At 39.4% G+C, this 27,411-nt stretch overlaps 2 protein-coding genes across 3 annotated transcripts; both read left to right on the top strand.

Annotated features, from left to right (window-relative positions):
- Positions 1-3,097: 3,097 nt before the first annotated feature.
- LOC140948796 (neural cell adhesion molecule 2-like) lies at positions 3,098-10,451 on the top strand. The gene is made up of 6 exons (XM_073398062.1): positions 3,098-3,334; positions 4,252-4,560; positions 5,775-6,092; positions 6,743-7,099; positions 7,762-8,070; positions 9,397-10,451. The coding sequence occupies exons 1-6, from the start codon at positions 3,175-3,177 to the stop codon at positions 9,711-9,713; spliced, it is 1,770 nt and encodes a 589-aa protein (XP_073254163.1). The 5' UTR covers positions 3,098-3,174; the 3' UTR covers positions 9,714-10,451.
- An 848-nt stretch (positions 10,452-11,299) lies between these two features.
- On the top strand, positions 11,300-26,832 carry LOC140948797 (neural cell adhesion molecule 2-like). 2 transcript variants are annotated; one of them, XM_073398064.1, is made up of 6 exons: positions 11,300-11,427; positions 11,604-11,912; positions 21,205-21,513; positions 22,546-22,878; positions 24,069-24,377; positions 26,318-26,832. In XM_073398064.1, the coding sequence occupies exons 1-6, from the start codon at positions 11,343-11,345 to the stop codon at positions 26,620-26,622; spliced, it is 1,650 nt and encodes a 549-aa protein (XP_073254165.1). In that variant the 5' UTR covers positions 11,300-11,342; the 3' UTR covers positions 26,623-26,832. The 2 variants fall into 2 exon arrangements, with proteins under 2 accessions (XP_073254165.1, XP_073254164.1); XM_073398063.1 differs by lacking the exons at positions 11,300-11,427; positions 11,604-11,912 and adding exons at positions 18,668-19,015; positions 19,192-19,497.
- The last annotated feature ends 579 nt before the right edge of the window (positions 26,833-27,411 follow it).

The raw sequence follows: 27,411 nt of genomic DNA, 5'->3' as shown, positions 1-27,411 counted from the left end.
AATAACAGCAATTTCACTTCACCTTAGGAATAGCACGGATACTTCATCGATTGACTCCAATATTAGATATGAAAGCAAGCGTTGGCGGTCAACTTTTAAGACTGATAGTGATAAATTCTGTCTGTTTATCTATGCTAATAGAAGCCTTGGAGTTTTTCAATAGGATAGACAAAGACACAATTGAGCTTTAGTGTAGTTTTTGTTCAAGCAAACAATGAAGGCGCCCCCTATATTAATCATGTCGACGCAAGAGCGCTCAAGTTACTTCCTAACGTAACAAATCAATAAGAAATAATCAAACTGAAAAGGGAGGATAGCGCTTTGACATCTAACGTTGTCATCCAACGCACCAGTCACGGAAAGGACAATCAAACCTAAAAACAGCATTCATTAATGAAACTAAAGTTTACACTGAAATCCTAAGTATAATGCTGCGAACAGATGCTGGGCAGTAAAACACTGACCTGAGAAAAGATGAACTGACACGATACGCATTTTGCTAATGAACACTTTTATTGGGATTAAAGACTGCAAGAGAGAAAAAAAAAGCACAAAGCCTGAACGAAACTCAAAAATTATGATTATAATAATGATGTACTGTACTTTTTTTTTCTTTCCTTCAGCACAGGAATAAGCAAACTTTTACTCTTGGCAGTCCTGTGTAAATATTCGAATCAAATACCTAAAGTGATCCGGTTTTGTCTCGCCGAAGATAAATTGGGTTGTTTTGCCCCTGCTGGCGGTAACGACCGCCCATTAGGAGGGTCTTATGAGAACAATGCTTCCAAGAGCCATTATGGTCCTTGATGCTTCTTAATTCTAAATTTAGCGCAAAAACGGGAAAAAAAACTTTCTCTATCTTATTGGATATTAGTCTGTGACATACCCTCTACGAAAATTCCATCTAATTCGGCTCAAAAACTCTGTCTGTGAAAACTAAATCTGTAATGGAAGCATCATAAAATAATTCAATTTGGTCAAGGCTATGGTTTTTATAGGAGACGATTTTGTGAGTGGTTTTTTTTTCCGCTCATCAATTCGATTCTAACTTCGCTGGTGACTCATTCATATCAGTACTCGATGTCGTGACCGCCTTCGAGATACGAAATTACGAAATTCTTCTTTAGAAGACTCACGTTTCTCATTACGGAGTTTACAAACGACGACACCAACAGCAATGATAACGTCAAAAAAGCTGCAATAGTTTTACTAAGCGAAACCACAACTTTGCACGTGCATCACGCTTTTTTTGCACATCACTGTATTTTCTTTGCCGTCACTGCAGGACTACAACGTGAAAATGCCTAATTTCACGTATAATGGAGGACGAAGTAAGCGGCGACATAGTTTTCTTTCTCTTTTCAAACGTGATTGCGGTCCCAAATAAATCAATTCCAGGGAAATTCCCCTGTATTTGACATTTTAAGCGAATTGGAATAAATGCGACTAAGGTTGAAACAACGCGAATTCGTTTTTAAAATGACGTTTTCACTGTCGTCGCCGTCGTCGATGCTAATTAAAGCCCTAATAACGGGGGAAGGGGGGGGGGGGGGATACGGGTTTGCTGGCTATTTTAAAACCCTTGGCAGATCGGGAACCAAAAACTTGGCGAACCATTGTTCTATATCATACTCTAATTAACAGCTATGAAGCTAAAATGCGCATTTTCATCATTCCCTGCAAAGAGAGAATTTGTTTCTTCGCTTACTTGATTAATCTTCAGAGGTGAGTGTAGGCTTAGAACTAGGAAGTGACCGGATCAAGCGACAACGTCAGGGCCACTTTGGGCAATAAGATCAACCGGCGCCACGAAAATTTGAGCGGACATATACGATGTTATTAAAACACGGAAATGAAAGATTGTCAGTTGGCAATAAAAAATGGCAAAAGATAAAATTGGAAATGAGACAATACTATCCTGAAATGGAATGTCATGCAGGTTGTTATGAGTGACGTGAGAATATACTCTTAATCCTGACAATGAAACATTGAAATCAAAACACTATTTTTTGTTTACCTTTTTCATTTTAGTCCCCTCTATTTTATATTTCATGTGAATTCAGTCAATTCGTCCGCTCCTCGTTTTGCTGTCACTTCTCTTTCCCGACTTGAATCCACCAGTCATCCCGACCTATTTAGCAACATTTACCGGAAATGTATATCCTTTAATGTTAATTGTACTTGAGGTGAATAACATACGCAGTTTATATAGACTTGCAAAAAGGATTTAAATAAAAGTGGTCCCAAAATTATACAATAATAATTGTCAATACTAAATAATAATAATAATAATAATAATAATAACGATAATAATAAGCTTAAGAATAATTGAAGCTTTGATAAACAGTAATTGCTTTCAAGAAAAAAAATTCTCAGATTGAGTGTCCATGCGCTACACTGAGCTAAAATGGCACTTAAAATGATAAGCCTGTCAGTTTTGGCAAACTGTGCCTCTAGTCATGAAAAGTGATAATTGAGGTCAAAATTTGGGATATCCTTTTTTTCCAGTTGTTAACAGTTTAAGATGTCTTTGTATGTGACACGCTGATAAAGAAGAAATGGTCTTATCCTTTGAGAAGGAGTTTCTCCAGCTACCGGAGGAAAACGGCTCCGCCCTTGTGGCAATCTTTCGTATGCGGTAAAAATAGACATGGCCCACTAATTACCTTGTTTCTCCTTTCATTGTCAAATGGTTTTTTGGCCAAAAAAGGGCAAACAAACAAAAAGAAGACATCAAGAGGGCAAATTGCCACAAAGAGTTTAGCGTCAACACGAAATTATCCAACGTATAGCGACAAATTCGTGAACTATAATTATTAATCTTCTGCCAAATGAAGAAATTATCCTTACAAAAAAAAAATAAAGACATTACAGAATAGAAATAAAAAATTATTATTTTGGTCCTAAACCTTGGAAGGAGCTCAAAGGTTTAACTTAAAGGCACGTTTCCAATAGGATGCTTTGTGTTCTTAAGGGATATAAGAAGATAGGCACTCGACAGATTAACTACAATAATGTCGTGAATGATTGTTATGTATAACTTGTGGCATTAAAACTCTTTAAATTCCTTAAATGGTATATATATACTGCACGTTTTAAGCAATATTAGTTGCAAATAGCTTGTAAAAGTGATGTCGATGATTTGTGATAAATTGCTGGACTAAAGTGTACAATATGGTCGAATTCAAGCGAAGAGTGGGGAAAAATGTTGCTTCCGAAAGATTCGTTCTTCAGTGTAGTTTAGTGGCAACAATTAGATTTGATTCAGGCAACATCCACTTTCTGCATACAGTTTTTTTCTGTTGTTCCATTTTCCTCTTAGCTGCAGTGCCAGGTAAGCTGACTCGAGTTTCTCTGTATATATTTTCGCCCAATGACACCAGCTAACCAGAAAATTTCCAGTCTTCTTGAAGTTATTAGGTTAACTACAAAACAGTTCTTTCAAGTGCATGACTGAAAAGTTCGCCTCCAAGGTTACTCAGACTAGAATTTCACTAGGTCCCTTTTCATCATAAAACTAAGCACTTCGATGAGTAACTATGCGGACACTCTGAGGCAAACCCTACTGCCTTGACACTTCCTCGTCCTTCTATTTTTCTATGGCGTTGCGTGTTAAGAAAAACGTAGTTGTAAACGTTCTCTTTTATAAAGCACTGCAGTTTTTACGTCAGATAATTCCACAACAATTTCAAGAATGATATGATTACTGTTGCCGGCTTTTTCACATAGAGGTCTGACTATTATCCTTATAAACCCGTTAAGTAAAAGGACGGTTTATAATCAATTAAGATTAACAGAAAGTCACAAGTTTTTAGACAAAAGTAAACACAAGCGGCTAAATAAACAGAGATTTTAGTCTCTGAGAGGACCATGTCGCCTGTGCTCTGACGCCAAGTTTGTAGTTGATTAAATTGATTAGACTGGAGTTGACGCCAAATGTGAGTGAAGTTTGTTGTTGATTCAATTTATTCGCATCCTTGATTTGAGAGGTATTTTTCTCCATGCAGGTACACCGGTTTGGCCTTCGTCTCAGAAAGTCTGGAACATTTTCAATCTTGTCCTAGATCCGGAACGGCAAACAAAAAACCATGATATCGATCTGAATATGATATGTCAATAAATTGTTATTATCATGGTAATCATCATTACTTAAAACCTCTTAGTGAGAAAAGAAAAAAGAGATGAAGTTAAAATGGGACTAACTTCTAATTGGGACTAATTTTGAAGGGAATTTTCGTTTCAACTCGGCAGGTGCAGTAGCCCTGGAATTCCTCCAGGATCCTCCACTAGTCCTGTCATCTCACGTTGGCAGGAGTGTTGACTTCAATTGTTCAACAGATGATCCAAACGCTGCAGTGTCACTTTTGTTTTCTGACAATTTTGGAGCTTCTTGGAGTGAGAAGCCAGTCACACCAAATAAAGTTGCCTTGAAGAAACAAGTGTTCACTTTAATAAATATCGTTTTGCGAGATGGCGGAATCTACGCTTGTAGGGCGACAGACCAGTCGGGGAAGACTATTCAATGGCCCAGTAATCATGGATTCTTTTTCGTACAATCAGGTGTGTTGATTCGCTGAGGGCTAGACCATCTTCACGATACTCGCAATACTCTGCAAGCGCTTAATAAGGATTATGTGTCGCGTGGTTTCTCAGGGGGGCAAACACACGATAGAAAGCAGTCAGGTAATACAAGTAATCATGGGTTTGTTTATTCCCTCATAACAAGACATTTATGGTGTCTAGAATGAATCACCTGGAACACGATTTCTTGTTTCGGCACATTTTGGAGACGGTAGCGTGGCCGAGCGGTTAGAGGGTGGGACTTACAATTCGGAGGCCCCGACTTCACGTCCCGGCCAGACCGTTAGCTGGATTTTTTCACAGTAGTCCATAGTTCAAATCCTCGACCACGCTCAGTGAATAGCCAGCTGGTTTGCCTCCGACCAGTTGGGATTCGTAACCATGTTATGTCATGATTTGAATTATTTGTTTTAGTCATTTGCAAGGCCCCAACAGCATTAAGTGCCATAAATACTGCCGAGGGTAAATAAAGGAATTATTATTATTATTACTACTATTATTATCATTATTATTATTACTAATATCATTATTAGTATTATTATTATTATTATTATTATTAGTATTATTATTATTATTATTATTATTATTATTATTATTATTATATGTACATTTTATCAGTTGTTTGCCCCCGAGAAACCACGTGACATTGCGTTTATCCCATCAATCTTAAGTCTGTGCAGCGCGTATCACGAATAAGGTCTTTTAATCTTAGAGAGATGTTTTTTGCGCTCGTTCCTCACATACCATTTGGAGATACCACTGTTGGCATTGCGAAGTGTTGGCTGCTTTCTTAAGCTTAAGTAAAACATCAAATATTCCCATAGATTTTTTATTTATTCCTATAGATATCATTAGAGAAAGACGGACATAGACATATAAGACATACTTTATCTAAACACGATTAAAAACATCTGTTTAAAACCGCGATAATTTAAAACTTAAACACTGGATTACATTTTTGTCGAGTGGGTGCCTGTTGATGAATATATCATATTCGGATAAGCCACGGAGTCTCCCACTATTTTCAAACATCCGCAACCGAAGTATTTACCGTTTGCCATACCGTAGAACTAGTATCCAGTACATATTATATCGTCTTCCTTCTTACTTTCGTTTACTTTGCTGTTGTTTTAGCTTGTTTCATGTTCGTTTAATTCACGTTAAAATACCTGATTCTTAAACATCTTCTGCAGCTGAGCTACCAAGACATTTTGTTTTGATACCAAACAAATCAATATACGTGCTGCAAGGGCAGAGTGGAGAAGTTACGTGTGAATGTGAAGGTGCTACAGTGTGTAAACTAAAGTGGGAAAAGCAAGAGGATGATGGTGAATCATATGCTGCTGTCCCTGACAGCCAAGTGACCGTCAACAGAAATTTGTCTACAAACAGAGTACAGGCTATTCTGAACATTACAAATGCACAGCCTGAAGACTCTGGTACGTACAAGTGCAACGTATTGGTTGAACCTGATAAATCTGACTTCAAGCTCATCGTCATTAGAGTAAAAGGTAAGTTGAGCCTAATTAAGCCGTTTAGCTTACGTAGCAGGCGTTTGGAAGTATTTTGCAGGAAAGAATGGGGCGCGCTACGGAGACACGTGAGGGGAGAGACGTGTCTCTCTCACGCGCCTCCGGTCGTTCTTTCTCGCATATCACTTCCAAGCGCCTGCTACGCAGACCAAAGTAGGTTAAATGTAGTCTGGTGAACTTTCAGAACTTGCAACATATTTTTAAGCGTTCTGAAAGATTATTGCTTGTAACCATGTACTGTTGTTCTTAATATACTATTGAATAAAAATAAACAACAACTAAATTGACAAATTAAACAACAAACAGACAGTTGAAACAAAAAGCTGATTTTTTACCAACATGCTTATACTATAAGTAGTTCAAAAATGTCTTACTTACTTCATTAAAATGCATACAAAAACTTAATTGATGTTCAATACTTATACCTGAATAAGTACCTAACATGGTTATAAAACGTCTAACTTACTGAATGAAAGTTTATACAAAAACTTTAACTGATGTTTAATGAGTTCTTTAAATACGATGATGATAAAGTTTCAACTCCTGTTTTGCGGGTTGTTGACTTCGTACCTTAATTAATACATGTCTTTGAATAATGTAACGTTCTAACACCGTTTTTTTGTCGATAGCTCCAACAGCACCTAGAATCACTGCACCCCGTAATGGAAAAACTATAGTTCTAGAGGAGGGATCGACAAAGATCCTCAAATGTATAGCAAATGGAGCTCCTAAACCTAACGTTACCTGGTACAGAAAAGAAAAGCAACTACACAGCAAACGAACAGTAAATGATCGAAAAAGTTGCAAGGATACTGCTTATGAGGTTTATGAAGAAAACGAGGAAACTTCAGGATTACATACGTTGCATACGGTTCAAATTCTTAGAATAAGAAGTGTTCTGTATCCAAGAGATCAAGGAGAGTTTAAGTGTGTCGCATCGAATGGAGTTTCAAACGTTCAAGCAGTTTTGCACCTTCAAGTACAAGGTGAGCTTGGGCTAATTGAAGACTGGTTCATTTAAGGGGAGTTTCGACCACTTTTTTCGCTAAAAGCTTTAATATTGGCCTACGGTTTTTCATGGTACGACCTTGGGCCAATATTGCCCAGTAGTACGGCTCCCGCGCTTGGTAAGTAAGTCAATACGCGTGCATTCTCTGCATTCTACGATAGCCATTTTGAATATTCAGTTTCCGACTCTCGTACCAGCCTTTCGTATGTAAGTTTGCTGTTCATCTCTTTGCTCCAGGAGATTCTTAGTTCTGTTTGGCGAAAAGCCATTAGGTAGATTTTTATCAATAATCATTATGTAAAAGCTTGTTTCTTTATTGGTCCCTAGTTACAACAAATTCACACCAAGCGGGAAGCCAAGGAACACCCTTTGTTTGCTTTCTTCTCATCTCTACATCTCCAGCACCTTTCTAACTATCATTGCCGACCCTAGCCTGGGCAGCGGCGGGATATTCTTGTGCCAAGAGTACTTTCTTGCTCTCCCACGCTAATCCCGCCGGCTACGCAGGCTATGCCGACCCCAACAATGCACATTTCGGGGATCGTTCCACACAAAATTCTCATATTAATCACTATCAGGCTATCTTTAGTGGTATAAATCCCTTTATTTGTTGTTTGCTTTGTTGTTTTCGGTACACAGTCGACTTAGTAAAACACCAAAAGTTACGACCACCAAAGCCGATTAATGTACTGCAAGGTCAAGAAGCAAGGGTAAAATGCGACTTACATGGTACTTTAACGGCTACGTTAGAATGGAAAAAGCAGACCGTTTCAGGAGATGTACCTGTTCCAGACAGTTTGGTCTCTGTTATTAAAGACAGGAGCATCAAACGAACCAGAGCCGTCCTCAAGATTAAATACGTTCAAATGGAAGACAGTGGCGTTTATAAGTGCGTCTCAAAGGCTTTCGGCAAAACACATTTCAAGCTCGCCTATATTACAGTGAAAGGTAATTCGTTTTCCTTTAATTGACTAGATTTACATGTGGGAGTTACTAGCGTACGGGTCTATATTCGGAGAGAAGATGATAGTACTTTAGCTTACTGGTGATCTGCTCTTCAACTACATCGAACCACTGCCTGGGGGTGGGGTGGGGGCGCAGAGGAAGGGTAAAAGCCTTTCCTCCTCGACTCCCACTTCTGAAAGAGCTTGCTGTTAGCAGGATAACCTTGAAAAGGGACAACTGGCGCGGTTATAGAGTTCCTGTTTACAGTGATCGACTGAAAATTTTATCTACGAGACTCTGTAACTCTGTGAGCTGGTGATTGGACACCAAATTGAGGTTAGCCGCTTACGGGACTGAGTAGAAGGTCTCGCAATACAGATTTGACTGCAATAGAAAAAAATGTAAAAAATGTAAACCTATGAAGCCCGTCAGACTCCTCTGTTTTTGTGGACTTAAAGGTGCACGACACTCGATAGCATTTCTATCATTTTGATCTTACTGACCAATTAAAAAGGTCGCGGTAATTTATTCCGTCACAATTTGTGAGCAAAAACCAAAGATTAAGTTATAGTTTGTGCACCGTCGTGGAGTCTAATTATATTTGATGTTTGCTGCCTTTCACAACCTGTTTTCTCTACTTAGTATGTGTAAACTGAACTACTTGCAGAAAAAAGGCTTTACTCGAATAATCATAGGGTTAGCATGCAGGGCGAATTTGTCACATCACTATATAACTTTGCTCCAAAAATCTTGATAAAAGCCTGGCATTAGCCTGGTAAACCATAGTTGAACCAGACTTAGCATAAGAAGTAAGATTGGGAGCCGTGTTAAGCCGGTTTTACCAGGCTTTCGAGGTAAGCGCGGTTAAAGTTTACCATGAAAGTCTGGTAACTCAGGTTTTAACTGAAAAATCTTAACCAGGCTGGTATTACCAGGCTTTCCTAACTTGACGACTATGTAAATGAAGCCTCTCCGAACATTATCCGTTTCTCTTGTAAGGTTCAAGGCTGCCATATCGCAGGTTAAGAAATGTCTGAGCTTCGAGAAAATGCCCCACGCAAGGGAATCCGGACTCTGGAATCCGGGACATTTTGCTTTTTTTTGTGGAAACCAGAATCCAGGGCTTTGGAATGCGAAATACAGCTTAAGGAATCGCGAATCCACTAACGATTGGAGTCCGAAATCCAAGTTCCAATAACAAAGAATCCCGAATCTAGTACCCGGAATCCGGAATCCCCGGCTCCAGAATCCAGGAATGTCTTGGATTCCCTTTTAAGGGGGTGATAGAGAAAGAAATTGATACCAAATTAATGTATTATTACTTTTCAGAGTCACTAGCCTTTCTCAGTAGACCACCACAAGTAATTCGAGGACGCCTTGGCCAGGACGTGGTGATTGACTGTTCTACGAATGACAATGAGGCCACAGTGTCACTTCTACGTAAACCTCATCCATTTGCGCATAGCACAGAGCTTAAACCAAAAGCTAATAAACTCTCTAAGGAGCGACAAGTGTTTACGATTCTTAACATCGATATCGGAGATGCAGGAATATACTCCTGTGCAGCGACGAATAAAGCAAATCAGACCATCCAGTGGCGGCGTTTAACAGGATATTTTGTTTTTCTTAGTCAAGAGACCAATTAACAAATGACACACTTAGAGTAAACAGGTCATTTTTTCTCTCAGAGCAAGTTTCTTGCGAATGTCTATTGCAGCAAAAGCAGTTGTTAAATTATACCTTTTTTAACTAAGCAGGCTAATTGCCAGCAGTATACGTTGGATTAATGAATGTTTTTGAGATAGAAATTTGCGCGGTTAAATTCAGATTTAATCAGATCAGATTTATTTTGGAAAATCTCATTTCTTACTTGAATCTCAGGTTTGCCGTTTGCCGTAATCGTGACTCTAAATTTCTCTAATACAACAATTGAATCGTAAGGTCAAAGCGTTGTTGCAAAATAGCTAACCGGCGCCTGCCGCGAAGGTTAATTAATCGGTGCGTCCGTCATTAACATACGTACAAGCAATACAATTTTGATCAGGATAGAGAGAACCCGGTCTTGGAAAACACTGTTTACGTTTGTACGCAGTGTAGTTCTGACAAGTATGTTGTTGAGGCTGCCCGTCCAAAGATAACAAGAGGTGTAGATATGAATGATGACATTGGCACAAAGTAAGAAACATGAGACAATCATAACGCGTAGTTGGTGAAAGATACATATTAGTGGGACTAAGGGCAGGATTGTATGTAACCTCAGCTCCCTCGCAAACGTTCTTAGGTTCTGCCAGTAACGCGTGACGAACACCTAAGAACGCTGCGTGGGAGGCTAGATTGTATGTTACGTTTTGGGTTGATGAAAATATACCTCGTGTATTACTTTAGGGATGCCATGAGTGTAACAGTCTAATTGTTTTTTCGTTTCGTACCGTTTTTTTTTTTTTTTGCTTTGTTAGGTCATTTTCAACATGTTTATCATTAAGAGATACCGGCTTTCATTTCAAAAAGAGTGGAAAAACCCCCAGCTTCCTAGATCGGAAGTCTTAAGACTATAACCTTGTTTGTATAGGTAATAGCATTATTTGTAGTGATATTTGGCATAAAATACCACGAGTGATATTTCGAAATTGTTATACGTAATTTCACGAGCCGTAAGGCGAGTGAAATTTGAGAAAATTTAGAAATATCACGAGTGGTATTTATGCCAAATACTACGTACAAATCATGTTTAATTGTTTATACTACTAACCGTAGAAGGTTTGTAATTTTCACATGTAGGTATTTCAAATTAAGCTGAAATACCACTGCTTTAAGCAAATCAAATTGCAGAAATTTCTCATGTAGTAGTATAAGGAAAAAAACACTCCTCTAGCAGGAGCCTCAAGGAGAATACTGAGAGCCTGAATATGATTCTTTTTTTCTTTTTTTTCCACAATTGTCTGTCCTTTATTCACAGTTAAGACAAGACGTTAATGCATGTTTTATACAATGTAAGCCTGAATCAAATTAATGACATACGTGCTTGGGGCTAAGCCAAAACGTGAATCACGGATGTAAGAAGCGCGAGTTAAAAGGAAGTCACGAAATATAATTACGAAAATGTGGCGCAGGGCTTGCCCCGATTTGACGTAACCAGCTTTAAAGACAGTAACTGGCTTCTAATTGGCTGTTGTTGACACATCTAGGCTCTATCGTCTCTTTAAATATGTTTTATTTGGAACAAAAATAACATTAAGAAAGGCACTCGAGTGAATGATCGTCTATTTTGTCCATGAATGGCGATGCGGGAGTATTACGACATTTGGCGAGGCTTAGTTTGGAGCGCCTTTTTTCATGCTTCATTTCTATTGATTACCCCAGGTATGTCCAACTGCATGAAATGAATTACTTTGCCACGGGCAGTGTAACTTTTACCCTTGCGAGCGCTAGTCCCGCATTGCTCAAAGCGAAACAAGGATGCAGTGTGTGGTTTATGTATCGATTCTTCTAAAAGTATTTTGTTGTCTTTGTTTTTGTTGTTGCGTTATTTTCTGTAGGTGTAGGAGCTCTGAAGTTTCTCCAGGATCCTCCACAACTCCAGGTATCTCATGTTGGCTGGAGTGTGGACTACAACTGCACAACAGATGACCCAAATGCCACAGTGTCACTTCTACAGTCTAAAGATTTTGAGATTTCTTATAATGTGTTACACCAAGTCACACCAAACAAACTTCTTTTGAGGGAACAAGTGTTCAGCATAGTAAACCTTGTTCTTTCGGATGGCGCATACTATAAATGCAAGGCCACGGACCAGTCAGGTCAAACTATTGAATGGAACAGTGGTTCAGTGTTATTTATACAAGCAGGTCTGTATGTAAGAATATTTTGAGTAAATTGGCACTCGTGAATAGCTAAAAGCACTTGTACAATAGAGAAAAGACGTCCCACAGAGGGTCCACACACAGCACACAATCTGCTTGTGTAACCGATGTGATTTTATGGTAAATCGGGGGCACCCAACGACTGTTTTCTGTAAAATATCTTTCCACAGAAGTAAATAGTACCTAGAATTTTCTATTAGTACTTGAGGACGGCTAAAAATTTCTAAACATGTACAAGTTTCGAAGCTTATCTAGTAATAAATTGCCTACGATTTTCTGAAGTCTATTTTTTTTACATTTTACAGCCCACATTAGGCTATCTTTCGCACATAAAAGGAAACCAGGAGCCACAAGTATCGGCTCCTGAGGAAACCTAAAATTTTCGGATTCAAGACTGAAAAAAAACTCTCTTTCGTAATACGTTAAAATAATACTGAAGCGCTTCTCATTTTGAGAAGACTCAAGTTCCCCTAGCATGGCCGAACAGGTGCAAGTTTCATAGCGCCGCTTAGAGAGCATTCCTAGAGATTTTAAAGTACTCCGGAGAACCAAAAACGTATTTTCAATGAACCGTCGTTGGGGGCCCCTGGTAAATGTACTGTATTTACCGTTTGCTTCATCTGTAGCGGTATATCACTAAAAAGGGGCATGTATCAAAGCTAAATAAACGTTGTGTTACCTTACCTTCGGTAAATTGTCTTCCCTTTGCCTCAGAAGTGGTATTTTGAGCGATTTTGAAGGATTTTGAGTTCGCTGTTTACTGTTCTTCTTAATACCTCTTTTTGTTTGAATATCGTTAACCAAATGGTTAAACTATGACTGATTTAAAGCAGAGTAGGTAAATCGATTATTGCTTAACGATATCCAAGCAAAGAGGTGATCAGCGGGACAGTTTCTTGCTGGCACGCGTAATAAAATTAAATCTTCCGCGCATTTTGACCGATTAAAAACTGTCGGATTTTAATTTTCTGCGAGGGCTAGCAACGGGCCTTTTGGATGGATTTTCGATCGGAAGGTACTAGAAGAAGCGTGAATCAATCGAACTTTCTGCTGGGTGGTTTGAAAGTGGAGCGATGCGATTTGCTGGGGAAAAATCGGTCCGGCGCTGGCGCCGTTCAAAGATTGATATCACCCTTGTCCTTCTATTAAGAGGAACAGTAAACAGCGAACTGAAAACAGGGACACCGAACGACTGTGTTCTGTAAAATATCTTCTCGGAGAAGTAAATATTGCCTAGAATTTTATTCTGCTTGAGTACAGCTAAAATTTTCATATTTTTTGCGTGTAACCCTAAACGAGACCTTCACGGCTAAATATGATGGCGTTTTGTCCAGAACACCCTAATTGAGACCAAGATCCGAAATTTACACCCCTAAGCGAGACGATGAGTATCCCCACCCCAATAGGTTTAATAAGCAAAACAACAACTTCGCACGTGCATCACATTTTTTTGTACATTTCTTTCCCGTTTTAGCACGACTAAGACGTGAAAATGTCTAATTTCGCGTTTTATAGAGGACGTAAACAAGCAACGACGAAATTTTATTTCTCTTTCCGAGCTTGAATATGGTCCCTTGAAATTCAGCTTCAGGAGGGTTCGCCTACATTTGACAAAGTAGGAATAATCGCTAAAAAGACTGAAAGAACGCAAATTCACTTTTTAAGCGACGTTCTTGTCGCCGTCGCGTCTTTGGATCTTGAAGTCCCTAATATATAGCTAGAGTCCGTAATAGCGGGAGTTTTGTTTCAGTCAAATGTCTGTAATTTTCGCCCGGGATTCAGCAGCTGTCCGTATTTGCTGGTTGTCCGTAATAGCGAGGTGTCAGCATGGCTTGAAGCTCCTCCATACGATACTCAAACCGCGATACGAACGACCAAAAATTCCTTAATTTACTCTGACCTGTTTGATGAAGAGATTGCGGTCGAAAGTCTGCTTTATTTCAGAAACAAAAGGTTTCCTTCAATAGAGTCTAATTTCACTTCTACTTTTGGTTACCGTGAAGACTTATCCCGGCAGTGCCACCCCGTTTTATACAGGGAGGCTCCGCCCCGATATCCGGCAACACCTTTCCTTTTATATTCCAATTTTTTGCAGAAACCTTTCCCCTTTCATATACTTCAACTCAAGAAATCCAATACCCCTTTATATACCCAAAGCCTGAAAAGGATGCCCCTTTTGGGTGGAGCTAGCCTGTTACATAGCTCCAAGATAGAGAGGAAAGCGGATCGAGAAAAATTGCGCGAAAAACGCGTTGGGGCTGGGGAGATACAAAGTAGTGGAGCCTGTAAACGGCTTTTTAGGAAAGTGGCGGGGTAGAAGGCGGATCCAGAGAAACTGCAATGGGCCATTTCCGAGTCCAAAAACCCTCACTTTCAAAACGAGGCTAAGTGAAAAACCTTTGTTTTAAAAATGAATTTTATTTGCATGATATTTTCCCATTCCTCGTTCCCCATTCCTCATTTTAGTAACACCCAGGCCTTGTGCGCTGTGGTGGCAAAGAAATATTTCATACAATACAGTGCCTGGACAGAGTTGTTATTGTCTGCTCAACAAGCCTATTACCCTCTGAGTAGAAGTTTCATCTTCGTTATCGTCTCTAGCCTAACGTACAAAGGGAACCCATTAACCCAGACCAGTTATGTCACCGCCGTTTTCATGGATCAATGTATTTTTGGTCACATATAAAGTACTTTTTTCTGGTGAAAAAGAAACCTCCGCTCGGTATGTGTGCGCATCCGAATGATTTATTTAATAAGTAAAATATCAAAACCTGCCATTTTAAGGTGAGTGTACCTTTTGCTGTCGATGTCAGTCTACTTTGCGGATTGATGGTCTAGCTAGATTTGCGTTAAAAAAACTGTCGTGTGAAAACATCGTGACACAAATACATTGAGGAGGGTCTTTTAATGGGGTTAACCGATAGGCGTAAAACGGCCAAAAATTTAGTCGATAGCCGTAAAAATCGTAAACTTGTTTCCTAGATTTGTTAATTTTAAGGAAGGTGCTGAACTCACTTATGGCTGACCGGCTACTTTGACTCCGTACGCACGTTAGGCCAAGCGCCTTTTAGTTGTGACCTAGGCCTAAACTCCATTTCCACCGCTCCCTCGGAGAACTAATTTTTTACATAGCGAAAATCTGGCTTCTTGCTGGGGATTCAAATTTGCAGTTTTCAGGAGGTCGTTCCCTCGAAATACTAGTGAAACAACCGCCTAGAGATGTCACTGTTTGTAAAACACGTTGCCGATAAACAACAATTCCCTTGTTTTTCTCTGACGCTATAAGGTAGACATTGCCAACATTGCCATGCCTAGTCCCTGTTCGGTGTCTTCCCACGCAATTTCGGTGAAGGCATTTCGGTGGCGTATCTGAGAAAAAAACTCGCTCGGACCACGTGACCCGAAACGCATTAGCCGCGCGGAATAATGAGGCCTATGGAGAAGGCAACAGCTGATAGTCTTCCTGTACAGTCCTTCGCTATCAATAGAGGATGTTAGCATCAACAACGAGTACGAGTACGAGAACGACTTCAAGCCGTACTCGTACTCGAAGTCGTTTTCTCAGCTTTCTATGTTAGCGATGACACCGAGTTCGAGTTTATAGAAAATAACATTATGGGATTCCGCAAGACTGGACGCCAAATTTGAGTCGAGGTAGCGCTTCCCCAACAATTTCGAAAACAAAAAATGACTCTAAAAAACGTTCAAGACTGCTTGTTGATCGATTTTTCGAGGTAACTCGAAGGATGGTTAGTCGCGGTTTTAAAACACGATTAAACCCATCAAATTCAACACAACAACCACACTGGATAAAGAAGTAAGTATTCTTTATTGATATCTTCGACTGTTGGGATATTTTCGACCAAATAATGGAGGGGCAATTTTCGGGGTTATTTCGTGAGCCTGTGAGGCCTATGGAGAGACATGAAACTTTCCCGGGTAAATGCAAATTTACTCTGTGTAGGAAATATCGCGTTCTGTTGCTTTTCCTCGACTTCAAAAGCAGTATTTTACATAAAACATAATATAAGGAATGTTCAAGATGATAAAGAGAGGCTAGAAACGAAAACAAACTGCATTAAACGATCGGAATTTACCTTTGAAAACCAACTCTTCCCAGTCGTTCTACCCACTTCGAGTTTTTGGTGAGAACTCGTCGTAGTGCAACTTGACAGGACGCTTGAAAACGTGGGGATGCGCCTTACGCAAAATCGCTGATCTCGTTCTATAACTCGTACTCGTTGTCGATGCTAACATCCTCTATTAAAGACACTGGACACGGGAATTTTGTTATTGGCCGTTTTCAAACTAGAAATGGATTATCCGTCTGAGACTGGCCTGTGCACAGTCGCCCCCTCCCCCACAGACACCCTTTCTCCGATTTTTTTTCTGAGGGGAGGGGGCGGCTGTACACAGGCTATCTGAAACGGATAACCCATCTTTAAACTGTTCGTCAAAATTCACGTAGATTGTTCATTCAAAATTAAAACCCTTTCCATTTCAAATTAAGACCTATTACCTATCTGACGCGATTTATCAAACGGATCACCCATCTCATACGAATAATCCGTCGCTAGTGTGAAAACAGCCATTTCTGTCATAATAAACCCCCCGCCCCTTTCCCGCATGCCTTGAGTTGGGCGTTCGCGTGTCTGCTTTTGCTTTTTCACAAAGATCATTTTTAAATTGACTATTGACATTTCTACGCGTAAAATAATATGAAAAATGGAATACTTTATAAATAGTATGATCTATCAAATGTTAAAATTTTTCAAAAGAAGAACTTCATTTTATCCCGAGATGATCCTAAGACCTTTATTTTGCATTGAAGATACAAAAGAAATTAATCTTTAACTTTTTGTTAACCGTAAGTGAAAAAAAATTAACCGATAGCCGTAAAAAAGTCAAAATTTTAGCCGATAATCGTAAAAGCCACCACCTCATTGAGACCCTCTTCCCTCCTTCGTACTTGTCGAGTATGTCCCATATCATACGAATCACTTGCTTTAACGCAAAGTAATTAGGGTGGAAGGCCAGCATTTTCCCTGAAGTACTTACAGTTTTCTCTTGCAGATTCAGTATTAGAGCGATAAAATGACAATAGTTAAGAGAAATTTAGAATCACGTTAACATCAAATTGTACCACGTGATTAACTTTGCCCTTTACTTGTTGCTAGTCATTATTTCCACACTGGAATAAGTTTTATGATGCTATGTTCATCCATCAGATTTATTTATGAAAACTTATTTCGTAATCTGCGAAGTTGTCAACTTGAATCTCAGGTTTGCCGTTTGCCCTAAACGTGACTCTAAATTTCTCTAATAATTCCTCTAATATTTATCTGACAAATATTAGAATTAACCAAATTATTGTAATTATTATAGTTATTTCCTCTAATAATTATTGAATCGTAAGGTCAAAGCGTTGTTGCAAAAAACTAACCGGCGCCTGCCACGAAGGCTTTAGGCGGAGCGTCATTAACATGCGTACAAGCAATACAATTTTGACCAGAATAGACAGACCCCTTGGAAAACACTGTTTGTTTTTGTACGCTGTGTGGCCCAGTCTGACAACCATGTTGATGAGGGTGCCCGTCTAAAGACAGCGGTAGGTGTAGATATGAAAAATGACATTGGCAAAAAGTAAGAAAGATGAGACAAATCACAACGTGTAGCTGGTGAAAAATATATATTAGTGGGACATAAATAACCTGCGAAAACATCCGGTTTCTCCACGCTCTTCGCCGCTGGGCGCGTTCGCGTGGAGGAACGTCTACGTCTTAGCGACAGAAATTCCATACTGATGACGTAAAATATGTTTAGAATCCGGTCAGAAGCCCTGATTGGTCGATGGAGTAGTTACATTGTTTTAGCTATTGTTTACGAATGACAGACAAAAAACAAAAGGCCACAAAGGTCAAATGTAAACGCGATGAGTCTCTAACAAAACAGTCAATATTCGTGGAATATAGTCTTTTCTAGAACAAGCATTTGAGTTTTACTGGAGCTCGTTCGCAGATGAACACAACACTTTACCCAAATCGACCAGGAGAAACCTAAAATTGAATAAATTTACATTTGGAACCCCATGACTACCAGATTTATTAAGTAAACATTCATTTGCGTCATCAGTATGGAATTTCTGTCGCTGAGTAGCAGACGCGCGAAACGTGCCCAGCGGCGAAGAGCGTGGAGAAACGGATGTTTTCGCAAGCTAGACATAAAGGGCAGGATTGTATCATGAACCTCCCCGGCATTCAGACGTTTTAGGTCCTGCCAGGAACGCGTGACGAACACCTAAGAACGTCTGCGGGTGAGAAGCTAGATTGTATGCTACGTTTTCCGTTAATAAAAATTTACCTTGTTTGTTACTTTAGGAATGCCATGAGTGTAATAGTATAATTGTTTTTTTGTTTCGTATCGTTTTTGTTTTTAGCTTTGTTAGGTCATTTTCAATATGTTTATCATTAAGGGATATCGGCTTTCATGCCAAAAAGAGTGAAAAAAAAACAACTTCCTAGATAGGAAGTCTTAAGATTATAATCTCGTTTTGCAGAAAACAATCGTCTGGAAGGCGAGCGTCAAGGGAAATACTGAGAGCCTGAATATGATTCTTTTTTTTCTATTTTTGTACAATTGCCGTGTCCTTTATTGTCAGTTGACATCATGCGCTAATGCAATGAATCATTTTCCAGATAATTTATGCAATGTAAGCTTGAATCAAACTAATGAGATGCGTCCTTGGGGGTAAGCTAAAACTTGAATCACGGGGTATGAGAAGTTTATCTGCGTAAGTTCAACAGAAGTTACGAAATATAATAACGAAAATGTGGCGCAGGGCTCACCCGGGTTTGACCTAAGAACTTTAAAGACGGGAACTGACTTCTAATTGGCTGCAGTTGACACACCTAGGCTCTATCGTCTCTTTAAATATGTTTTATTTGGAACAAAAATAACATAAAGAAAGGCACTCGAGTGAATGATCGTCTATTTTGTCCAAACAATGGCGATGCGGGAGTATTACGACATTTGGCGAGGCTTAGTTTGGAGCGCCTTTTTTCATGCTTCATTTTTATTGATTACCCCAGGTATGTCCAACTGCATGAAATGAATTACTTTGCCACAGGCAGTGTAACTTTTACCCTTGCGAGCGCTAGTCCCGCATTGCTCAAAGCGAAACAAGGATGCAGTGTGTGGTTTATGTATCGATTCTTCTAAAAGTATTTTGTTGTCTTTGTTTTTGTTGTTGCGTTATTTTCTGTAGGTGTAGGAGCTCTGAAGTTTCTCCAGGATCCTCCACAACTCCAGGTATCTCATGTCGGCTGGAGTGTTGACTACAACTGCACAACAGATGACCCAAATGCCACAGTGTCACTTCTACAGTCTAAAGATTTTGAGATTTCTTATAATGTGTTTCCAGTCACACCAAACAAACTTCTTTTGAGGGAACAAGTGTTCAGCATAGTAAACCTTGTTCTTTCGGATGGCGCATACTATAAATGCAGGGCCACGGACCAGTCAGGTCAAACTATTGAATGGAACACTGGTTCAATGTTATATATACAAGCAGGTCTGTAAGAATATTTTGAGTTAATTGTACTTGTATAAAACAATAGAGTAAAAAAGTTTGGTTTGATGTCACTAAAAATTCAAATTTGTGAAATTAAGGGATTCAGGTTGGCCACTCAGAAAGAAAACGATGAAAAAAGCCCTTCTCGGATAATTAGCCTGTTAGTTCAATTCATGAGGATGAAATAGTATACAACTATCCCCCGAAGGGGAGGTGAATTAAGTGGCTATATATGTACCGAGACGGGAATTCGCGAAGAGTCAAGGTATTTTAATCTAGCGCTGTTCACCGAGCCTGAGGGGAATAGTTGTTTTAGTATTACCAAATTAATTGGATAAAACTGAAAAAAAGTAACTTTTTGTAAATTACAGACGTCAACTTAGTAGGAACTTTGTTTACAATTTACGAACATTTCGGAGATTTTGTCAAGCGCATTTGACGATTTTGTTGCAAATTCAGTATGAAAATAATTTTCTACCTACCAGTGAACACCGACAAGCCAAAGTTCGTAGCTCTCTTGGTATTTGTTTGTACGAATGCTTCATTTATCGCACAAATATGTCTCCGGAATAGCCAAGAATATTCCGAGTTACGGGAGCCAATCGAAACGCGCGAAAATTGCTATTTACTGATTTGGTAAATACTAAAAGGCGCTAAAATAAATATACGGTTGATTAGCCTGGTGACATATATATATTAACTAGAAATACGTAAATCGCAGGACCTCGCGAAGGACTTCGAGGGAACGGCAAGATAAGGCAATAGAGAAGAAAATTTATGAATCTAAAAATTTAAGCAATACAAAGAAACAAAACAAAACTGCAATAACTAAAAAGAAAACTAAACGAAAAGAAAAAGAAAAATAGAGAGAGCAAGCGAACTCAGGACTTTCGACACGCCGGCCCATATCGTTACCATTAGGCCACTTGGAACACCCTGATGGAATTGTAAAAAAGATATTATTAAAACCCTTTCCCCTAGCACTTCCGCCAGCGCGACCTGTATAAAGTAAAGGTATTTTTCGGAAGAATGACCGTTGTTTGGACAGTGAAAACCCAACGTAAACGCATTTCATGGCATTTAAAGAACAGAAGCCCAACCAAGCCGATACGGTATAAACTCGTCTGCGAGCAAAACGTGTTTTGTTACCGCGGTGTTCAGGAAAGCCAGGGAAAAGCGCCCTGGGGTCGAGGTTGCGATGTTCGCTCATATCTTAAGGCTAATTAACCAAAATCGCTTCAATTTCCTCATAAAATTACTTTAGCATTCGAAATTCATTGAATGATGTTCTTTCTGTTTCGCTGTTTGTTGCTGCTGATTGTTTTTGATTAGCTGGGAAAACAATAGAGATTGTCACATAACAACGCCCCTATCTCTGAAAACAATGGAAGTGCAGATTAAAGGGGACCAGTGAAATAAGCGGTTTAGAACGATGCAGGCCTACTGAGAGATTTATGGGGCATCGAATTTTGCAGCTGGCTAAGACCACGCGCGGCTAGCGGACTGCGGGAAGCGCGGGCGACGAGATTAGAAAGTCGCTACGCTCGGAATAACTTCGATTCAAGATCAGATTTCAGTTTTCCTGTTATCATTATCATTTTTTTTCATACTTTTACACTGGAATTATATAAGTTATGAACATTTTGCAGAGCTGGCTACAGTACGTATTGAAGACAACATGTAAAGTACTGCACATATTTTTTGCAGCTCAGTTACCCAGGCATTTTGTGTTGATACCAAACAAATCAATCTATGTGCTGCAAGGGCAGAGTGGAGAAGTCACATGTGAAGCTGAAGGCCCTTCAGTTTCAACGCTAAAGTGGGAAAAGCAACAGGATGATAAATCATATGCAGCCGTCCCCAACAGCCAAGTTAACATCACTAAAGATGCAAACTATGTGAGAGCAACCCTGAAGATTACAAATGCCCAGTTCGCGGACACTGGTACATACAAATGCACAGTATCAGTTCCACCAAATCAATCAGATTATAAGCGTACAAACATTACTGTCAAGGGTATGTTTGCATTATTATTTGTTTACATTTTACCAGCACCATACGATTTTTAATTTTCAATGTACTATATATCTAGCCGTAATTTTCAAAAAACTTACCTTCAAATTTTAACCGTTGAGCCATTTGATTGAAAAAAAGACCAAAAGGCGAGTTATTTTGCATTCACTTCATTTTACTTTATTACTGATTTATTACCTCTCTATCTCCGCAGATGCCTGCTTGTGTTGTATGGAGGCTAAGAAGAAAGAAAAAGAAAGCGCGCGGGGTACGATGGGAAGGCGAAATAGAGAGGCCTTTCCCTCTTCCCATCATCCGCCGCGCGCTTTCTATTTTTCCATTATTGCTTAGTACTTTCATTGGGATACCCAGAGGGAGCCTCTGCGGAGGAGAGAGATTCATTACTTTTTTGGTGTCCGACGAACCCGAAAAAAACACTAACAAAGGAGAAGGAAAGGGGCAACTGAGAGATCGAGGAGAAAGAGAAATAGAGATTTAAAAAAAATGATGGTTGCGCTCTTAGCTTTTATATTAGATCAGGAGCTAGCCTGTTACATAGCTCTAAGATAGAGAGGAAAGCGGATCGAGAAAAAGTTGCGCGAAAAACGCGTTGGGGCAGGGGAGATACAAAGTAGTGGAGCCTGTAAACGGCTTTTCAAGAAAGTGGCGGGGTTTTAGACAGATTCAGGTATTTGGCTCTCCCCTTCTCTTTTCCCGTCTTTTTTCGCTTATTCGCTATTTTAATGTTTGCTCGCTACTTTCGCTCGTCCGCACTAACCGAGAGCCCGTATAGGCCATCTCAAGGAGAATCCAATAGGGGTTTTCAATGTGCGAAAAGAAAAAATGGATTTGCACAAATTTGCTCTAAGCAAATATGAAGCAAAAATAAAAAATAAGGAGGATTAAATCTGGAGCAAACATGGTAAATGCCACTTTTGCCTACTTATTTTCACCCCGTGCGAATTGGTATAGAAGTGTAGCATTTACTATATTGAATGTATGTTATGTTCTTATAATCTGTGATTCTGTTTACAGCTCCTACACCACCAAGGATCACTGCACCCCACGATGCAAAAACCATAGTTGTGCAGGAAGGATCGACAAAGGTCCTCAAATGTGTAACAAGGGGAGCTCCTAAACCTAACGTTACCTGGTACAAAAACGGCAAGCAACTACACACCAACGATCGAAGTTGCAAGGCCATTCAGGCATATAAGGTTTATGATGAAAACGAAGATAATTCACTGTATACGGTTCAAGTTCTTAGAATAAGACGTGTTTTATATCCAAGAGACCAAGGAGAGTTTAAGTGTGTCGCATCGAATGACGTTTCAGATGTTCAAACAGTTTTTAATGTTCAAATTCAAGGTGAGTTTCAGCTTGGGTTTTTCAAATTAAACATTCGTGATTTCTCTACAAGAAAGACAAAACTTCAGCTTAAGTACAGTAGAAACCCATGACTAAGAACCTGGTTTTTAAGAACCCGTCAGGCTAAAATTTACCAGTTAAACCCCTCTATACAAGAAGCTGTTTAGCCTAAAATTTGGAGCAGGTTCTTATCTTCTAAAATGTTTAATGGTGCCTTATTACTCCAACTGTAATTGTAATGGTATACAGGTTTTACCTAGGGAATGAGCTGAATCCCACTAAATACTCTAAGCTACTAGGTATTTTTCTCTTCAGAAAATAAGAACCTATTCAAGAACCTATTAAATAGCCCAAATTTGTGCTAATTACCATTTATGTAAGAACCTGTCAATGCTAACTTGGGAAAATGCTGGTTGTTAGTCGTGGGTTTTTACTGTATCTAAAAACTAAGGCGAAGCTACGGGATTTATTGGACAGGTGCAGTTTTTTAGTACTTGTTTTTCCCTAGCTTTGATTATTGGACCCACACAATTCATTGAGAAAACTGTTCTTGTCCAGGTTCTGTTGGGCAGAGTCACTCTTGTTATCACCAGTAGTAGCACATGACTAGGATCCTCCATCTCCTTTAATTTCAGGAGTCGAACCCTTTTCCGAGTAGATTTATATTAAGTAGAACGGCTTGTTTCCCGCGAAGTGTCATATTTCCGCGAGTCTGCTCATGGGCTTCCGTTATCATAAGTCTTTGTCAATTAAATTGTTCATCTGACATCCCTGACCTCAGAATAGTTTTAAGTCATCTACTTGCTTTCGCCCCTTTAGAAACCAGAAGGAAACTGAAATGAGTTTACTTCATTCTCAAAGACCCCTGGAACTGTTCCTAGGGATAGAGAAAACAACAGCCTAAGGCCATTTCCGAGTTCCAAAAACTCTCACTTTCAAAACGAGGCTAAGTGCAAAACCTTGGTTGTGAAAATGAGTTTTATTTGTATGAAAATGAAAAAAAAACATTTTCATATCAATGATTTCCCACTTAGCCGCGCTTTGAAACATAGGCTTAATGTAAGGCAATTTGCCCGGTGCGTCCCCAGAAACTATCCCAAAAACAAGTGCTGGATGCATTTCGGCTTCAGCCCCCTTCTCGTCAGTCTAAAGTGACGAACTGACAAAATGTCTTTTTGTTTGATACTCAGTTGATTTAGTAAAACGCCTGAAATTAAGACCACCAGAAAATATTAGTGTATTGCAAGGTCAAGAGGCAAGGATCAAATGTGACCTAGATGGTTCTTTAACGGCTGAGTTAGAATGGAAGAAGAAAACCATTTCAGGAGATGTACCTGTTCCCGAGAGAATGGTTACTGTTGTTAAAGACAGCTCCAACAATCGAGCAAGAGCCATACTCAAGATTAAATTCGCTCAAATGGAAGACAGTGGCGTTTACAAGTGCGTATCAACGGCTTCTGGCAAGACCCATTTTAAGCTGGCCTATGTAACAGTGAGAGGTATTCTTCTTTTTGTTTGGCTGTGGTACATTTATTTACTAGCCTGCTCGTGTATGATTTGATTGGGAAAAAAAATCTGAGGTCTTTTTTACGGTTATCATAGTGGTCGAATGAATTTCTATAGAGCAGCTACTCTGGTGGGGCAAAGCCCTTAACTGATTCATTTACTAACAAATTTGTCATATGAGTATCTGGTAACTGACCGCTAAAAGGAGAGTGGCCACATTTTAAAAGAGGAGCCTACCCGCTTAAAAGTTGCTTTTTGTGCAATACTTAATAACCTTGGCGTGTTATCAAGTTGTTTCCTGAGAAAAAAAAGTTTAAGAAAGTTTCTAAATTTGAATAGGTAGGCACTGTATTTAAGTTCAAGAAGGAGAAAAAAATATGTCGTCGAGTTTCCAAGTCCTAGCTAAGTCCTCTACAAAACATGGCATTAAGAGGAAAATTTCATGTCAAAGACCTTGCGCTCTCAGTGTATGGATGTTACTAAACGGGGCACGGGAGTACGGGAAAATTTGAAATGGGAGCCAAACAGAGAATGCGTAATGAAGTTCCTCAGATAGGGCTGGGGTGTAAGTTTAATTTTATTCTCAATTATATTTTCCCATTCCTCGTTTCCCCGTTCCTCGTTTTAGTAACACCCTTGGCTCTGTGGCGGCAAAGAAATATTTCATACAATGCAGTGCGCGTACAGAGTTGTTATTGTGTGCTGAATAAGCCTGTCACCCTCTAGAAGCGCACGTTTCATTGCCGATCAAAGTCATCGTCGTTGTCGTCCCTAGCCTAACGTCCTAAGGGCCTGAGCCCATTAAACTAGAGCGAGCACTCCCGTTTTCATGAATCAATAGGCCACTTCCGAGTTCTCCCGGGCCTCTGAATCAAAACAAGGTTAAGTGCTCAACCTTTGATATGGAAATGATTTTTCATCCTCATGCAAATAAAACTCATTTCCACAAGAAAGGTTGTACACTTGGCCTCATTTTGAAAGTGAGGGTTTTTGGAATTCGGAAGTGGCCTATTGATTTTGGTCACATTTAAAGTACTTTTTCCTGGTGAAAAAGAAACGTTCGCTCGGTATATGTGCGCATCCGAATGATTTAAGTGAAATAAAAGGAAAGGAGTTTGTCATGGAAACTAAAAACTGCCATTTTAAGGTCTGCTCTTTCTGCTGTCGACTCAGTCTACTTTGCGGATTGTGATGGCCTAGATTCGCGTCAAAAAACTGGTGTGTGAAAACATCGTGACACAAATAAAATAATGGAAAAAGTTCGCTTGGAGTTGTGAGTTTCACGATCCAGTTCTAGCTAGCTGTATGAATCACGCTACTAACACCAGGATAATACCCGGCCGCGTGGGTCTATCATTGCCTGTGCCCCTGGCGAGTGTGCATTAAGTACCCTGGGCTACTGACAAAAACGTTAAGGTTGTATTCTGTATGCTATAAGAATTTGCTCTTCCCCCCCCCCCCCCCCCCCCTCTCCTAATTCCTTTGTACTTATCGAATACCGTAAAATTCCGAAAATAAGCTCCTCCATGTATAAGCCCCCCAAACCGGTAACGCAAAAAACCCTCCGTTAAATAGCCCCTCCAAATATAAGCCCCCCGGGGGGGCTTGTACGTGGAAAATTGCCCTCAAATACAAAATAAAACAAAGCAAAAACGGTAAATTCACTTCCAACTATAAGGTTAGCCCAATCGATTTTGAAGCGCAAATTTCCCTCCGTAGATAAACCACTCCGAAAATAAGCCCCTCCAAAAATAAGCCCCTCAAAAAGGGCCTTTGAAAAATATAAGCTCCGGGGCTTATTTTCGGAATTTTACGGTATGTCCTGTGCATATCAGATGTATTACTTGCTTTAACGCAAGTTAAAAATTTAAACTGCCAGAACGAAACGGGAGGTTGATTAATATCTATTGTATCTTACTTTCCTTCTAAACAGAATCACTTGTATTCCTCAATAAACCGCCGCGAGTTATTCGAGGACGCATTGGCCACAGCGTGGTGATTAACTGTTCTACAAATGACGTTGATGCTAAAGTGTCTCTTCTGCGTAAACCCCATCCATTTGCACCAACCACAGAGCTTAAACCCAAAGCCAATAAACTTACTAAGGAGCGACAAGTGTTTACGATTCAAAACATTGACATCGGGGATGCCGGAATATACTCTTGTGGAGCGACCAGTGGAAAAAATCAAACCATCAAATGGCCTCGTTTAAGAGGATATTTTGTTTTTCTTCAATAGCTTAACTGACACATTTTTAACTTTCAAACTTAGAGTTGGTTTCTTGCTGTTGTTTGTTACATAAATTATTAGATCACACCTTTGAGAACCGCTAAAATTGGGCCTGATCTCAGGTTAATAGTTGACTTGTTTACATTCAGTTTTTAAATCATTTAATATTCAGGTGTTAAAAAGAATTTGACTGAATATGCATTAAAATTCAACAGCCCATTTTCGAGTTCGCTACGACCGCTGAATTAAAGAAGTGAAGACGCATTTTTTACAGCTTTAGCCTCCATCTGAAGTAATATATTCACAAATTCCAATGAGAAAAATACCTGTTTAATACTTTGTCAATACACTTTATTACACTTACTTGCCAGAATGTCTGAATATTTTACTTTACGTCGACGCTAACCCTGTATGAATGTGTCGTTAATGTTTGTATTCAGCGGTGATTTTTAATTCGAAACTGGACTATTAAACGCAAGCTGCTGCGTGAGAGGGGCGCTCTCAACCACTGAGTGAAAAGTCTTGCTCTCTGCCTATTCATGCAGCTTGTTCTTAAAAAAATAATAATAATAGTATAATAATAAATGTAATAATAATTATTATTATATATCGCCATTATTGTCATCATCATCATTATTAGTATTATTATTATTACTATTATTATTATTATTATTATTATTATTATTTGTAATTGTCTAAGCGAACCTATTACTTCATAGTTGCGTCAAGGCAACATCTGAAGGGAAAAGGAATAATTTTAATTATCATTCCCAGATCATTCCTTTTCCCTTCAGAAAG

This window comes from Porites lutea, chromosome 9 (assembly GCF_958299795.1).
Source record: "Porites lutea chromosome 9, jaPorLute2.1, whole genome shotgun sequence".
Lineage (NCBI taxonomy): Eukaryota > Metazoa > Cnidaria > Anthozoa > Scleractinia > Poritidae > Porites > Porites lutea.
Note: the sequence above shows the minus strand (reverse complement) of the source record. Positions and strands in the feature narration are given on the sequence as shown.

Coding starts and splice junctions, on each gene's coding strand:
- LOC140948797 (XM_073398063.1), top strand. CDS start 18,907: ATGATCGTCTATTTTGTCCAAACAATGGCGATGCGGGAGTATTACGAC. Junction 19,498..21,204: donor AATGTTATATATACAAGCAG/GTCTGTAAGAAT, acceptor TATTTTTTGCAG/CTCAGTTACCCAGGCATTTT. Junction 24,378..26,317: donor GGCCTATGTAACAGTGAGAG/GTATTCTTCTTT, acceptor CCTTCTAAACAG/AATCACTTGTATTCCTCAAT.
- LOC140948796 (XM_073398062.1), top strand. CDS start 3,175: ATGGTCGAATTCAAGCGAAGAGTGGGGAAAAATGTTGCTTCCGAAAGA. Junction 3,335..4,251: donor CCTCTTAGCTGCAGTGCCAG/GTAAGCTGACTC, acceptor TCAACTCGGCAG/GTGCAGTAGCCCTGGAATTC. Junction 7,100..7,761: donor TTTGCACCTTCAAGTACAAG/GTGAGCTTGGGC, acceptor TTCGGTACACAG/TCGACTTAGTAAAACACCAA.